The 17,427-nt window shown below is 33.8% G+C and overlaps 1 protein-coding gene across 1 annotated transcript in view; it reads left to right on the top strand.

Moving 5' to 3' along the window:
- Nucleotides 1-17,427, top strand: part of COL24A1 (collagen type XXIV alpha 1 chain) — a 388,303-nt gene that overhangs the window by 86,556 nt on the left and 284,320 nt on the right. The window contains exons 9-12 of the mRNA XM_030912579.1: nt 3,338-3,391; nt 4,543-4,587; nt 12,347-12,400; nt 15,652-15,696. Of these exons, the coding sequence (XP_030768439.1) occupies nt 3,338-3,391; nt 4,543-4,587; nt 12,347-12,400; nt 15,652-15,696 (198 nt within the window). The remainder of the gene's footprint in view (nt 1-3,337; nt 3,392-4,542; nt 4,588-12,346; nt 12,401-15,651; nt 15,697-17,427) is intronic.

The raw sequence follows: 17,427 nt of genomic DNA, 5'->3' as shown, positions 1-17,427 counted from the left end.
CAGTTTTACATATGTTAATTAACCTAATGCCCAGCAATACTAAGAGTTATTGCAGTTACTTCCACTTTTAAATATATTTCTACACATAGTTCTCTTTTATCTACAAAATGAGTACTGTTATTCTATTTTACTAATGAAAAAACAGAAACTATAGTAGCAGTGCTGGAGCAGTGCCGGAATTCTGAATGAAGTCTAACTGACTCAGAACGTGTGTTTTAAGTAAGATTAGGGCAGGCTTCCTAACTTTCCGTTCCTGATTTCTCAAGGGGCTGTTGATATAACTGTATCTCCATTACTCCATCCAATCTGCAGATTTGAGTGAGGTGACTTTTTAAAAAACTCTATCTTTAAATGCAGAGTGAATTAAGTCATGCTGTTTGTTTTGAGTTTCTTTTGAGTTTCTTTGGTTGTCTCAGTTATTCTAGGGTATGGTTGGCTCAGAATATGTTTATGCCATATAAAGATTATGCTGAAGTCTTACTTGTTTACTTTGTTTACTGCTGTTCTAGTATAGCAGAACTTAGACATTGAGTGGAATTCTTTTGTGTCTTTCTCTGCATAGCTAAACTGTGTTAGCTAGATCTCCACGTGTTGCTTTAACACCCTCTGTGACAATCCATTCGAAATAGTATTTCACTTATATTCTATAACAGATTGCCTTTTTATTGAGGTTAGTTAACTTAATTTGACTAGGAAAGGAATGGAAAAGGGATGACGGTTTTCATTAGCCAGATAGATAGTGACCTACAGAATAAAAACAGCCTTTTACATTTGTCTTACTCCTTTCTGTTAGCATACACCAATATAAGGTTTTGTGAATGTCTAGAATGTGGGCCTGAGTGTTTTGGATTTGGATGAGGCATAAAGGAAGGTGGTTGTAAATATACTAGAGCAAATCCTATAATTAGAGGACTTTCCTTGGAGTGCTATTGGACGTTTTTGGCACTTCAAACCCACACTAGGGAAACGGGCCTTTGAATTGTGGTCTCTGGAATTAGACTTGCTGATTTAATTCCTGACTTCCTACTTATTAGCTAAGTAACCTTCCATTGGTGACATAAACACCTTATGTCTCATTTTTTCTCATCTCTCATATGGGAATAATGATATCTATCTTATAGGGTTTTTGAGTAGATTGAATAAGATATACATATAAAATACTTGAAATAGTGCCTGGCATATGATAAATGCTCAATAAATGTTATAGGAATAAAATATTATGTAAATATATGATATCTAATATGAATAGGGGAATATTTAACATATAAATATGGTTTCTGAAATTCATAGGATATAATCTCTCTACATATAGACAAGAATTTCTTCTGTAATCCTCAGAAGGCCATTGTTTATTCACATTCTCTTCAGTTGTCCATTGTCATAACTTCTGTGTATCAGTTTCTTTAAATGTAGAATGAAGAAAAGACTATCTCATATATGTAAAGTGCTTAGCAAATAAAAAGTGCTCAGTAAATGTTAATTTTGGTCAAGGGAAGGGAAGGGGAAATGAGAGATAGAAATGAGAGGGGAAAACGTGAGAGATGAATTCTGAGAAAAGTAGAGAGAAGAAACTCAACTATTACCCTCTATTTTTCATTTCCTTGGTCTGTTCTTTCTCTAAATTTTCCAAATTTTTAGAAGTTTTAGTGTATCTGTACTTAAAGTGGAGGTAACACTCTTCTATCTACTTCAGAGCAAAGGACAAAGTGCAATTATCTTTCATTATATCATTTATAAACGAACAGGAAAGGAATTTTAGGTATTTAGGTATTAGGTAATAATAAGAAATCTAGACAGCATTGTTGTCATCAGCTCAACACACCTTCTTCTGACATTTCCTTGGGTCAAGAATTATTTGATAGACCTAAACTCTGAATAAACTAATGAGTAAATGAATGAATGAATGATGTATCAATGAAAAAGAGTTTTTTGGTTTTTTTTTATAAAATAGAAGCTGTAATATTTTGTCTCACTTTTTCACCCAGTTCTGTAGCAGTTTTCCTTTCTTATACCTTTGGGTTTCCATCTATCAGCCTTTCCTGAGCAAACTTTGTTTTAAATCAAGAATACAAAGTTGCAAATTCCGAATGAGTTTACCATTTGTCTAAGTCAGTTTGGGCTTCTATAACAAAAGACCATAGACTGGGTGGCTTATAAACAACAGAAATTTCTCACAATTCTGGAGGCCGAAAGTCTGAGATCAGCATGCCAGCCCAGTTAGGTTCTGGTGAGGGCTATCTTTTGGATTACAGACTGCTGACTTTTTATTCTATTCTCACATGGCCTCTTTATAAGATCATTTATCCCATTCATGAGGGCTCCAACCTATTTACCTTCTAAAGAGCCACCTCCTAATACTGTTAGGCATTATCAGCAGGGTTAGGATTTTAACATGAATTTTGAGGCACACAATATTCAGTCCATAGCACCATTCAAATTTACTAGATCAGACCCATGTCATGATAAAGGTATTTGCCACTTAATATTCATTTACTCGGCCTGGCGCGGTGGCTTAAGCCTGTAATCCCAGCACTTTGGGAGGCCGAGACGGGTGGATCACGAGGTCAGGAGATCGAGACCATCCTGGCTAACACGGTGAAACCCCGTCTCTGCTAAAAAATACACAAAACTAGCCGGGCGAGGTGGCGGGCGCCTGTAGTCCCAGCTACTCGGGAGGCTGAGGCAGGAGAATGGCGTAAACCCGGGAGGCGGAGCTTGCAGTGAGCTGAGATCCGGCCACTGCACTCCAGCCTGGGCGACAGAGCGAGACTCCGTCTCAAAAAAAAAAAAAAAATCTATATCTATATCTATATCTATATCTATATCTATATCTATATATATATATTCATTTACTTAATCAGACTTACTGTAAGGTTAAGTTTACTTTAGGAAAGAGGTAGAGGTTGGTTTTGTGGTTTACTGCCCCTCTTAGTCTTCTGGGGCTCATGCTCAGACTGTTAAGGAGTGTTGTAGGATGATCGAGACAAGAAAGAATTCAATCTACTGGTAAAAAAGTTACTAGTAATTAAGAAATATACCAGCTCTTCTTCTAGAATAAATGTCTGTTTTAGCTATGGATTTTTCCATCCTAGATTTATCATTATTAATTATCAATATATCATTTAGGGCCCTAATCTAATACCTTTACTTATTTTATTTAGCAATTTTTGCCCATTTTTCTTCACACAGGTGATTTCAGTTACATAAGCCATGTGTAGGACTCAGTATTTTTATGGGGAAAAATTATTTCCAAGCTTGTATATTGTAAATACACCAAATTTGGTTCCTTGGGCCTCCTTTGGCTTTGCTGTACTGTTTATTTTATTTATTATTTCAGGGAATTCCAGGATTTGCTGGTAATATCGGTTCACCCGGTTACCCTGGCAGGCAGGTGCAGTAACTATATTTAGACTTTTTATGTTCCTATTTATTAATACATTGTATTTCTGATTTTGAGAATTAATGTTCAGATAGTTGTTTTTATTAAATAATGAATAAGTCATAGAGGAATAATTTTAAAATCAAAGCTGTAGAAATCCATTACAATTTTTCTGCAGAAAGTTTTATTTAAAATCGGAATGGGGCTTTTAAATATGTTTGATGTGATATACAATGGAATCTTCAAAATTAAAATGCCCAAGTGTTAGTAAGTTCTTAAAACAGTGCTGATTGTGATTTTACAATATTGTCACTGAACAAAATGAAGTAATAGTAAGAGTTAAGACTCTCTGTAATAAACATCATTTTTTAATAACACAGTTATAAAAATTTGAGAAACAGTATACCACTAGCAAACACTTTTTTCTAACTGAATTCGGTTATTTGTATACTGTTTTAAAAATTCATTCTAATCATTTTATATGTATTCCCTTATAACTTCTAACTTTCTCTACTTCATGTAGATTAATAACAGAACAAGCTTTCTTTCCTAAGTTTTCATGAATTGATTACTTCTAAAATTAATTAAATGTATAGAGTTACATTTATATCTTTTTTATTCTCAAGAATGAGGGAAATAAATAAGCAAAAAAATTAACAAAATTCCATTTTTTAGGACTTTAAAAACACTTAGAGGTATTCTGTGTTACACTCTTACTCTCAAGTGAGAATATATGTTATATAAAATATATAAAACATGAATATGTAAACATATGGGCACTGATCTAGTTTAAAATATATTTATCTTTTTAAAAATTTATGGTAATATCTTTTAGAATAAGTTAATTAGAAATGTTTTAAAACAACACAGATAATCTTCCAATGAGAAATAATGCAATGAAAAAATTTTTAAAAATCTGACAATGTGTTAATGTACTTTATTTATATATCTAAAATATATTTGTGTATAGATTATTTCCGATGGCTCTTTTGGTTCAGAAATTCTAAAATTCCTTAAACATTGATAATCTTCATTAGTTATACAGAGTTCTGAATTCTATAGTTTTGAAAATGATACCTCTTTATATGCCCTTTTTATTAATCTATTTATTAACTCTTTAAAAAGTACTGTAGTATGGTGACAATGTCTTTTGTTTACACCAGGGTTTAGCTGGACCAGAAGGTCATCCAGGTCCTAAAGGTGCACGAGTAAGTAGGCATTGCCATCATTTTGTTAAGCATGTTTGCCTAAAAGTGGAATGAAATATATAAAACACTTACACTCTCTTAGTAGCTTTGAATTTAATTCAGATGTAGCATGAATACACTTGCTTACTACAGTAGTTACTTTCACTTCTATGGTGACAGAAAACAGTCTCATTGTGGTAGGTTTTGCATAATTATTTTATATTTATTTTCATAGCATAATATCTGGCATGTTAGAATGTGCTCTATAAACATTTGTAGTATTATTTATATATGAATGGATACAGACCTAAAGAAGTCATGATGTAAAAAATATGAAGAGGTAAAGAAATTCATAGTGGTTCAAGGCTGAGATAATTTTATTACACAAAAACTGTCAGGAGTAAAGAAATATCTGCAAAGTATGAAATAACCTTATTGTATCCAGAACATCCCATTTCACTCCCAAACCATTAAAGGAAATGTTAGCCATTTTTAGTCACTAAGGAAGCAAAATAAACATTTCTATATTATATTGTGTTAGTCACTTTTTGCATCACTATAAATACCTGAGGCTGGGTAATTTATAAAGAAAATAAGTTTAGTTGGCTCATAGTTCTGCAGGCCATGCAGGTAAGGCGCCGGCATTTGCATCTTGTGAGGGCCTTGGGAAACTCAAATAGTCACAGCAGAAGGTGAAGGGAGAGCAGGCAACGTCACAAGGTGAGAGTGGGAGTAAGAGAGAGAAAAACGGAAGGTCCCAAATCTTTCAAACACCCAGATCTCACTTGAGTTGAGAACTCACTTATCACCAAGGGGATGATGCTAAACCATCAATGAGGGACCACCCCCATGGTCCAGTCACTTCCCACCAGGCCACACCTCCAACATTAGGAATCACATTTTAACATGAGATTTTGAGGGGACAAACATCCAAACCATATAAACGTAGTGTATAAAATAAAAAATATATTTTTAAAATTCTTTATTTTTAATAGCCAGATATGTTCCAAAGTCTACATTTGTGCCTTATATTATCTAAAATACCTTTTGTTTTGTTTTGGTTTTGGTTTGAGATGGAATCTTGCTCTGTTGCCCAGGCTGGAGTGCAATGGCACAGTCTAGGCTCACTGAACCCTCCTGGGTTCAAGCTATTCTCCTGCCTCAGCCTCCCAAGTAGCTGGGACTACAGGCATGCACCACCATAACTAGCTAATTTTTGTATTTTTAGTAGAGACAGGGTTTCACCATGTTGACCAGGCTGGTCTCAAACCCCTGACCTTGTGATCCGCCTGCCTCGGCCTCACAAAGTGATGGGATTACAGGCGTGAGCTCCTGCGCCCAGCCTAAAATGCCTTTTAAAAAGAAGTTAGGCATAAGGTATTTAAACAATATGTGCAATATGTCTTACATTTTAAAAAATTATTAAACATTTCCAACTACTTTCATATATATTTTATTCTTTTATTTTGCCATCGGCCCTGTGATGTAGAACAGGCCTATCATCTTCATTTTACTGATGAGAAAAATAGTAAGCTAAGGAACTTACTTGATCTGCCAAAGTTATAGCTGGCTAGAACTGGAACCAATGTCTTTTCACGTTTAGCTCTGACCTCTTTCCACTAGCTCATGTTATCGTTGTTCTTGCATTAAGTAACCATATAATGAGGAAAAGTCATGTATTTTTTTTTTATTAGAAATTACACTGAAAACACATGTTGACTTGGATTTGGGAAGTAAGAAGAGATTAGTGGCGAAGAACATGGACTGTGGAGTTAGATACGCTTTTTTTTTTTTTTTTTTTTTTTTTTTTTTTTTTTTTTTGAGACAGAGCCTTGCTCTGTCGCCCAGGCTGGAGTGTAGTGGTGTGATCTCTGCTCACTGCAACCTCCGCCTCCCAGGTTCAAGTGATTCTTCTGCCTCAGACTCCTGAGTAGCTGGGACTACAGGCATCTGACACTACACCCAGCTAATTTTTGTATTTTTAGTAAAGACAGGGTTTCACCATATTGGCCAGGCTGGTCTCAAACTCCTGACCTTGTGATCTGCCTGTCTCGGCCTCCCAAAGTGCTGGGATTACAGGTGTGAGCCACGGAGACCAGCCTCTTAATACTTCTTTTACTAGCTTTGTGACTTTTGATGTTATTCAATCTCTCTCTGCTTCATTTTTGTTATCTCATTATTTGTTAAATGGTCACGATGAAACTTACTTTTCAGGTAGTTGGGAAAAATTAAACAAGATTAGCATTCTTAAGGTATAAGGCATAGTGTATGCACGTATTTACTATGTGGATTCTATACTTATTATTTGAATTTGAGAGTTTCTTCTGTTCATGAACTAATAACTCCAAGGAATATGTGCGAAATATATTTGGCACTGTACAACTTACTCTTATTGTATTTCGTCATCTTGCTTCAGTGATCCATATAACTGTGTTCTTCTGCATACCATTTTTGCGTTGTATTATACATCCTTTTGTTTTTTCTTTCTCCCATTTGTATTGAAAATTGTTTTCTTGGTTACAACCCTCTTAAGTTGTACTTTTAGTTAGGTTTTCACACTTTAGTTAGGTTTCACACGTGGGAGTGTGATTGGAATAAGGAGGGAATTTCACATTCATAAAGGTTCTCAAATGTAGGTTGAAAAATTATTTTAGATTTAGGGGTATATGTGCAGATTTGTTACATGGATATATTGTGTAATGCTAAGGTTTGGGCTTTTAGTGATCGTGTTGCCAAAGCAGTGAACATAGTACCCAATATATGGGTTTTTCAACCCTTGCCTTCTTCTGTCGCTCCCTCCTTAGGGAGTCTACAGTGTTTATTTTTCCCATCTTTGTGTCCATGTATACCCAATGTTTAGCTGCCATTTGTAAGTGAGAACATGCAGTATATTTTGTTTTCTGTGTTAATTTGCTTAGGATAATGGCCTCCATCTGCATCTATGTTGCTGCGAAGGACATGGTTTTGTTCATTTTTATGGCACTGTAGTATTCCATGGTCTATATGTACCACATTTTCTTCATGCAGTCCACTATTGATGAGCACTTGGGTTGATTGCATGTCTTTTCTATGGTGAATAGTACTGCAATAAACATATGAGTGCAGATACATTTTTGGTAGAATGATTTATTTTTCTTTGGGTATATGCCCAGTAATGAGATTGCTGGGTCAAATGGTAATTCTATTTTTAGTTCTTTGAGAAATTTCCAAACTTCTTTCTACAGGGGCTGAACTAATTTGCATTACCACCAACAGTGTATAAGCATTCCTTTTTATCTGAAACCTCATCATCTGTTATTTTCTGACTTTTTAATAATAGCTATTCTGACTGGCGTGAGATGGTATTCCCCTGTGGTTTTGATTTGCATCTCTCTGATTACTAATGTTGAGCATTTTTTTTATGTTTTTGGGCCACTTGTATGTCTTATTTTGAGAAGTGTTATTCATGTACTTTGCCCACTTTTTAATAAAGTTATTTGTTTTTTTCTTGTTGGTTTGTTTAAGTTCCTTAGAGATTCTGGATATTAGTCCTTTGTCAGATGCATAGTTTGAAGATATTTTCTCCTGTTCTGTAAGTTGTCTATTTACTCTGTTGATGGTTTCTTTTACTCTGCAGAAGATCTTTAGTTTAATTAGGTCGCAATTGCCAATTTTTTTGTTGCATTTGTTGCTTTTGAGGATATAGTCATAAATTCTTTGCCTAGGCCAATGTCTAGAGGGGTATTTCCTAGGTTTTCTTCTAGGATGTTTATAGTTTGAGGTCTTACATATTAAGTCTTTAATCCATCCTGAGTTAATTTTTATATATTAACTCAGTCAGAGATAGGGGTCCAGTTTCATTCTTCTGCGTATGGTTAGCCAGTTTTCCAGCACCATTTATTGAAATAGGGTATTCTTTCCCGATTATTTATTTTTGCCAACTTTGTTGAAGATCAGTGAGTTGTAGGGTGCAGCTTTATCAAATGTAGATTTTTAGCATTAACTTCAAATCTGGTTAAAAAGGAAAAAATCATAGAAATACACTCATAGGATAGATGTTTTTCACTTAATTTGTGTCCTGTTACTGGTAAATTTTAAATGTTATGCATTGTACATGAATATTTTCATGAATCATGATAAATTAGCTTTTCATTGGCAGTTATTTGATGGTATTTTTTGGTATTAGCAGAAATATTTTGTCAAATGTAAACATTTAAAACACATCACAATTTTGAAACCCTTCTTTGGCATTTCTTTATGTAATAATGTGCTAGCTGCCCACAAAAGTAAAAGTATATTGAACCTCTCCCGACCCTCTAGTGGTCCTGCTGGTGACACAGAATTGCTTCTAACCAGATCTACCACCTTCAAATCAAAAAGCAAAAACATGTGTTATTCTTTTTAATGTTCTTTGTTTCATTGTACAGTAAACTCTAGTTTAATGGTAGTATTTTGAGAATGACCTCAACTCTGTATGGTTTCTTTGTTTGGTACTGCTGACATCTTATTTCTGTTAGAATCAGTGTAATGATGATCAAGAAACCTCTATGAAACTCCTAAGCAATTACTTATAACATTATTGTATTTAAAATATCTAATTGTAAAATGTTCCCTTTACACTCTATACAGCCTATGTTGGAGTTCTGACTTCAGTTCTTGAGTTATCAATTGATTATTTAGTTCACTGATAAGTATACACCAGTTAGAATGTCTTCTTTTTATTTGAAACCAAAACTCCTGTTGGATATATTAAAACAAAAGTTAGCTGACTTCACACTTGAAGTCATCAACAGATGATTCTGAAAATGTACACAACTTGTCATCATAATCCTAAATGCTCTAGCATCAGAAATACTTTCGTATGGTTCACTTTAAAAGAAACATTTCCCATTCTCCAGCTGCTTCACTTTCGAGTAAGAAAATTATAGATGTTTTGCTTTATTAAAGTTATGTATAAAGGAACACATTCTCTCTCTCTTTTCTTTCAGTTTTTGCTTGTTCATACAATCTGTGGAATATAAGGCAATTTTGGGCACCTTTGACAAGGAAAAACACCTAAAAAAGTTTTCAAGATGGATGATGGCAACTTTTTTAATGGCAATACTTAACTGAACTCTAAGGAACTAAAATCTTCCAAAAGTTTTATTGCAGGCAACTTAGATATGATTCTTGAGACATTTATCTCTTTCTTTTTAAAATGAAAAAGATAAAATATGCATAACATAAAAAGTTCCATTTATAAACCCTCTTAAATTATATAGTCAGTGGCCTTAAGTACATCCACATTGTTGTACAACCATTGCCACCATCCATCTTAAAAACTTTTTCATCTTCCCAAACTGAAACTCTGTACCCAATAAACAATTCCCCATTCTCCACTCCCAGTCCCTGGAAACCACCATTCTACTTTCTGTCTCTATGAATTTGACTACCTTAAGTACATCATGTAAGTGGAATCGTACACTATCTGTCCTTTTTTGAGTGGCTTACTGCACTTAGCATAATTGTCTTTAAGGTCCATCCATGTTGTGGCAGTTATCAGAATCCTTCATTTTTAAGGCTGAATAATATTCCATTTTATGTATATACAACATTTTGTTTATTCATTCATCTGTTAATGAACATTTGGGTTGTTTCCACCTGTTGATAATTGTGAATAATGCTGAAATGGGTATAGAAATGACATTTACTTTTTAATGCTTGAATTCTTCAGTATTTGTTATTATGAAAGTATTTACTCTGAAAAATCATCCATTCTGTGATTCAAAATAAGAAGCCTTTATTTAAATCTTAGTAAAAATGACCTACTATATCTCTACTTCAATTTCTTTTATACTTTGGCTTTTCTCTGCATCCATATAACTACTCTTCTCTCACACCCCTATTTCACCCTCTGTCTGATCAGTGAGAATTTTTCCTATTATTTTCTCCTCAGAGCTTTAGTCTGTCTTTAAGACTTCAGACATATCTGTCCTTCAGATTTTTTTTTCTCTATGAGCTTTTTCTATGAACCCCACATCTCGCAACTCACTGCCATGATAATTACATTTGAATACCTCATTATAACCACAAGTTCCAAATAACTAACAAAACTCATCCTCTTTATATCAAACTCAGCTTTTCTATTTGTTTTCTATATGTCTATCGGTGGTTATCATTTGCCTGTCAAGCCAATTGTAAACTTTAGAGTCATCTTTTCTCTTGATTCTTATAGATAGATAAAGACCTGTGTGACCCACTGTAACCCAAGTGAGTTTATAAAGTGAAAATTTGATTATATCAAAACTGTGTCTAAATTTTTTAATGACTCACGGTGTAAATTGCAGACTTGCCATCATAACAAAAAAGACTCTTCATGATATGACCCCCTGCCACCCTTTCCAAACTCAGCTCTTGCCCACCAATCACACAGACTATTTGCAATTCTTTGTAAAAGTTATGTCATTTCATTCTGATTGATTGACTGATGGCACATTGTTAGCCCTGCCTTTTCTTTTCTTCAGGACTTAGTTCAAATGTTGCTTCCTCAGTAAAGCAAAGCACCATTAATCTTCTCTCTAGGCAAAGCTGGTCATTCTGCTTCCAAAGTTCCCATTGTTTATTTGTCATATCACCTATTACATAATCATGTAACAATTATCATATGATATTACAATTATTTTTTTGTATGACCCTCTTTCCTAATAAACTATGTACTTGTTGAGGGCACTGATTTTCACATGCATCTTTATAAACCCAGTACCTGACACAAAATGGCTACTAAAATAATGTTTGTTGAACCAATAATCTGGACCCATAATCCTTCAAATTTAGACCACTTAAAGAGCTTCTAACAGGTTTGCCTATATTCAGTGTTTCCCGTCATGGCTGTATGCTGTATCCTATCAACAGATTAATATTTTAGAAATACAGCATAACATCAGTGCACTACCATACTCCCTAAAATCAGTAGCTTCCATCTGTCTAATATATAAAGTCTAAAATTTTTATTTTAAAATTTAAGATTCTCCTTAATCTAGCACCCAAACTACCATACACTTTATCTGTAAAATTGATGAAATGCGTTATTTCCCATAAGTGAGATATAACTAAGTTATATTAGAATAAAGTGCCTTGCATTGCTATTTATATGTATCTCTTGTTTCTCAGACCAGATTGGAATCTTTATTAAGGCAGGATGGGTCTTACACATAAAACTAACATATAAAACCATCTTACATACAAAGCATGTTATATATAAAATGTGATCAATTACCATTTACAAACACTCTCCAATTGTTACCATTAACAAAGACTTCCTATTTTGTCTTTATTTACTCTAATTACTCTTCTAGAGTTCTTTCTCCAGTCTCTGCTTATTAAGATTTTACCCACTCTGTAGACCTATCTCAAGTGACAGTCTCCTTTGAAGCCTTCTTTGATTGCCTTTGCTCCTGCCACATTTAAATGTATCTCTTCCTCTACTGTACTTCTTATATTCTTTTGATACCTCCATTCTGTCTTAAATTTTAGCTAATTATATACATATATTTTCTGCCCACTATAAAATTTAGTGAAGGAAATTATTTAGGCTCATTTTTATTAGCCACCATTTCTTAAATTATATTTTGTATATTTTTTAATGGGAAGATTGATCTGTAACTTCTGGGAAAAAAGCAGTTAGGTGAGGGGAAGTTATTCACACTTGTAAGTCTTATAATTTCATGCTACTACAAATAAAATTTTAAGTACTTCTTTTTAGAATCACTTATGGGGAGAATATTCAAATGAAATAATATACAGATTATTTTCTTGTTTTAAGGGTTTTATTGGCTCTCCTGGAGAAGCGGGACAACTGGGACCTGAAGGAGAAAGGGTAAGTCCATTCCCTTCAAATAGTATTTCTGAAATGATATACTTATGATAATGTATAACAGGGGTCATAAAATCAAATGTCAGGGAAGTAATCTTACTGAGTTACCAAGTCAGGTTTAAGAAAAATCACCTGCCACAAATGTAATTTGATTTTTGAAAATCTTACTGAATTTTGTTAAAAGAAAGTAACATAGAATGATAGAAATATAATTATATTTTAAATTTAAATTTTTGAAAATACACACTAAAATACTAAAATATCTATGAAATTTTTATTTTGTAATTCATTATCTTTGAGTATAAATTCTTGACAAGTCTTGATTTTGAGAGCAATATGTGGTAGAATTTAGCCTCAGAAGATATATTTTTGTTTAATTTAATAATGGGAGATAGCTGTTAATAAATATTGGTACTTATAAGTAAAGACAGAACCTTTGCAAAATGGTTTGTTATACTAAAAAGGTTAATGAAGTTATTGATAGGAGTTATGGCATTGCAGCTTCATCATATCTAGTTTTCAGTGCTATATGCAATCTATATGGAGTAATTTCTCTTTGTATTCCTTCATTTACATTGCCAGTATTAATTGAAAACAGTAGAATTGAACAATATTAGTATATTGTCGTAGAATTTGAAATTAGAGAGTCATATTCAGAATTCAGCCTTCACCCCTATCATTATAAGAATGCAGTTCAGGCCAAAATGTTCATTTCTGGAAAGTGATTTTTGCAAATGAAAGTGAACATTCTTTGCTAAATGAATTTTTCAAATAAATAGTTTTTAGTGAGGGAGTTAAGTTATATTTTCTTGTAATTACTTGTGAATGCCCCTGCAGAGAAGAAATAATCAAAGAGTTTAAATGTGCTGTAATGACAATCAAAATGTCTAGCCATCTTTGGTGAGATGAGTTAAAGATGTTTCCCTGGTGAACATAGCAAGTCGTTTTGTTCAATAGCAAAAAATATCTTCAGCAGAACTCCACAACTAAGCCACCTAACCTTCGTGTACTACAGCAGACTAGCAGAGGATGTATCTCAATGATCATGCAAAGAATTGATCTGCTGCTTCTTGACCCAATGATTCTGGTTTACATTGTTAATTACTCTGCTTTTCATGACAACAATCCTTTTCTGATCCTTTGACGTGAACTTATTTCTCATAAATTATTTAACAAACCAAAATTATGTGTCCTTGTAAAATGTTGTCATCTTGGATTTAATGATCTTAAGCCCAGTGTTGACACTGGCCATCAATTGGCACATTGCTGTAATCACACTCACTAATTTTTACCAGTCTATATGAAAATATCAAGACCTGGCCGGGCATGGTGGCTCACACCTGTAATCCCAGCACTTTGGGAGGCCGAGGCAGGTGGATCACGAGTTCAGGAGATCAAGACCATCCTGGCTAACATGGTGAAACCCCGTCTCTACTAAAAGTACAAAAAAATTAGCCAGACGTGGTGGCGGGCGCCTGTAGTCCCAGCTACTTGGGAGGCTGAGGTAGGAGAATGGCATGAAACCAGGAGGTGGAGCTTGCAGTGAGCCGAGATCACACCACTGCACTCCAGCCTGGGCAACAGAGCAAGACTTTGTCAAAAAATAAAAATTAAAATAAAAATAAAAGAAAATATCCAGACCTGTCTCAACATATAAATACACAAGACCAGTTTCTGATATTGAGCCCATCATGGGTACTGTGTCCTAATATTATTTGGCTATGTCAAAATTCTCATTAAAACTATGAACGATGTAGCTAAAAGGGTGTTATGTTATAAAACATTTAAGTAAAATAGCAGAAGAGAGTAAGATACAGTAGTGCTAAGTATTGCTGAAAAAAATGGAAAGAAAAAGTCATTTCTGGGAGTCAATACTGTACATTACATGCATATTGTGTGTATACACATACACATACATATGAAACATGTACACACATATACGTGTATATAAATGAAAAATGCTTATATAATTCTATCTGTGTTATTTGACTTCTTGATGAGATTTAGGGAGGCTACTGAAAATTTAGGAAATAATTATTCTATTTTTTTAAAAGGTTGGTTGTATTATGTAAATATATATAAAGTCTTAATGAAATGAGTCCTCTTGCTCACCTGTGAACTCTTTTTTGATGATCAGATACATGAGTATTTTTTAAACACTGTTGACCTGAAAGTGAATGGATTACTTCAGCCAATGATGTCTTCTAACTTACCTGTAGGTACTATTAATCTCAAGCTACATGGTTGTGACAGACTGCTTAGTCTACAAGTCTCAAAGTGATGATATCAAGATGCTTTGAACTGCAAATAACAGAAAACCACAATTCAAACTGGCTTAAGCATAAGGATTTTTTAATGATGATGATGATGATAATAGCAAATGATCTACTGAATGGTTTTATGTATGTGCATGTATATAAAAACAATTTAATAAATGGTTTTATATACATGAATTAACTTCTTTATTTATATGTATATATATGAAATTTTAAATAAACTTATATATATGTGTATGTATATATACACGATTTAACTTCTTTATATATAAAACCATTTATTGAATGGTAGGTATTGTTATTCTTGTCATCATAGATGAAGAAAATGAGGCATACACAGAGGAAGTATCTTGTCTTAGGCTATATACAGGCAGTAAGAGCAGAGCCAGGATTTGGACAAGGTTTTGTCAGCTCTAAAGCCTGAGTACTTAAATACTGTACCCTACTGCTTCTTACATGACCAGAAATCCATAGGTTAGGTGGGCTGTAGATTCATCTCTCTGCTTTACCTTTTCTAATGTTGTCTTTACCCTAAGGCTTATTTCCCATATGATTGCAAGATTGCCAGTGCACAGGTTAAATGTGTCTTTGTTTATATCCAGATAGAGAGGGGAAGACAGAGAGGAGGGCACTTTCCCTTAGATATGGAAAATAAGACCTTCGTGTTCATCTGGTTATGCCAACTTTGGTAATATGCCGATCTCTGGACAAATAACTATCACCAGGGAAACATCAAGATCCCATTTGGAAATACAGATGGGATGGATTCCTGAATAAAAGCAGAATTTTGTTTTGAAGAAGAAAGGGGCTGCCTCAGTTAAATTAATATATTGAGGCTTTTCTGAATATCACATCAGTTTATAGAATAATTTGTTTTTGTCTTTTGCATGCTTTATTACTTTATATTGGGAGAAAAAGATCTATAGTACCTAATTCATTTATTCAACAAATATTTCCTTTTTCTTTTCTATATTCTAGGGCATTCCTGGGATCCGTGGAAAGAAGGGTCATAAGGGGAGACAGGTATCTTCATTTGTGTTTTTGAGGTTTATGTTAGAGCAATATAACCTGGTTTTGTGTTCTTATCTATTAAAATATGAAGACACTTTTTACTGTTTGTTGTTTATAATCGTTCCATTTTAATTTTTGCCTCTTGAATAGTGTATCAAATAATACCTTAGAATATAAAGGAAAATTTAGATTAAAAAATAACTCAACTTTGAACACTTCTAACCCTTTCAATATACCAGTGGAAAATGCTTGCCTCTATGGTAAGGAGCTAAAATGCCACAGAAAATACGTGAACAACTTAAAACACAAATGGTAGTACTATTCAACCAATTCTACATGACCAGATGTTGTAGAGGTTCAACCTCATGTTCTAGAGAGTTTTAAAATGCGTGCTTCAGCTGTTAATTATTTAGTAGATTAACAGAGATTAGTTTGCTACAACTTCTTGTATTTTCAGGTTAAAAAAATCCAGGAAAGTGAATTTTACTAGGTAATATAATAATTTCAGAGATGGCAGGAAATTGTGACATCATCCAGTACCCCACTGCTTAACAAATGAGAAAAATGTGGTCCAGAAAGGCATCCTGAGGTTCTCCTTGTTAATCTAGTATAGTCCGTGAAGATAAAAAGTGAGATTTTTCATAACAGCTTTTCTAAAATTTTGTGTGCTTGAATAAAATCTTAATGATAATACTAAAGGACTGCAGCTCTCACCAGAATATTCAAATCATTTTGAAACATTTATCCTTCAAGCTTTGCAATACTCCTTGAAGGTAAAATAGAGTAAGTATTAATGTCACCATAATATAGGTGAGGAAAATAAAGCTTAGAGATGTTAAAAGACTTGCTTAGATCAGATAGTTGAAAGTGGTAAAATCAGTAATTGAGCAAAGCTCCACTGAATCTAAATCCAGAATCCTTTTCCTTACTGCTTAGATATTTCTGCTTTGTCTTCTACTCACACTGCTTAGAAGAGGCATGAATTGTTTTTTCATGATGTCTGGCCAAAATGAGATACAGTTATTTTAAAGTTTAAAGATTTTAATATATTAAGATAAACTTACCAAACTGTCAAGAAATACAAAATAAGCCAAACGTTTTGGTTCCCTACAATTACATTGAACTTAAAAGCTAATCTTATAATGGTTATAACAGTAGAAACTGCCATCACTATTACTATATCACCATTTTTAAGTTCTCAAGCACCATGATAAGTATTTAGTATGCCATCTCATTTAACTATGATCTGTTATACTTGAATACATTGGTGTGTTGTTATTATTATTATTATTATTTTATTTTTACATTTTAGCTCTCATACACATATCCCAACAGAAAATAACTTTCTATTTATTGGGTATCCAATTTCTAATCCAAAATTCTAAAGATTGACAATAGGTGGTTTGTTTTCTTTAGTCTTGTTTACTCCATTCTGTATCTTCAAATTTTCACCCTTCTCCTATCAATGTATGCTATTAATAAAAGAACCAAGAAAATCATTTTGCTATAATATATAAATTACTTCCAATGCTTAAAATGCTGCCTTACCCTTTGGCAATTATTTTAAGTATATTGAGTGTGAAGGCAGGGCGCAGTGACTCACGCCTGTATCTTTGCACTTTGGGAGGCTGAGGCGGGCGGATCAGTTGAGATCAGGTGTTCAAGACCAGCCTGGCCAACATGGCAAAACCCCATCTCTACCAAAAATACAAAAATTAGCTGGGTGTAGGGCGGGTGCCTGTG

This window comes from Rhinopithecus roxellana, chromosome 12 (assembly GCF_007565055.1).
Source record: "Rhinopithecus roxellana isolate Shanxi Qingling chromosome 12, ASM756505v1, whole genome shotgun sequence".
Taxonomy (NCBI): Eukaryota; Metazoa; Chordata; class Mammalia; order Primates; family Cercopithecidae; genus Rhinopithecus; species Rhinopithecus roxellana.
This window is presented reverse-complemented; position numbering and strand designations above follow the sequence as displayed.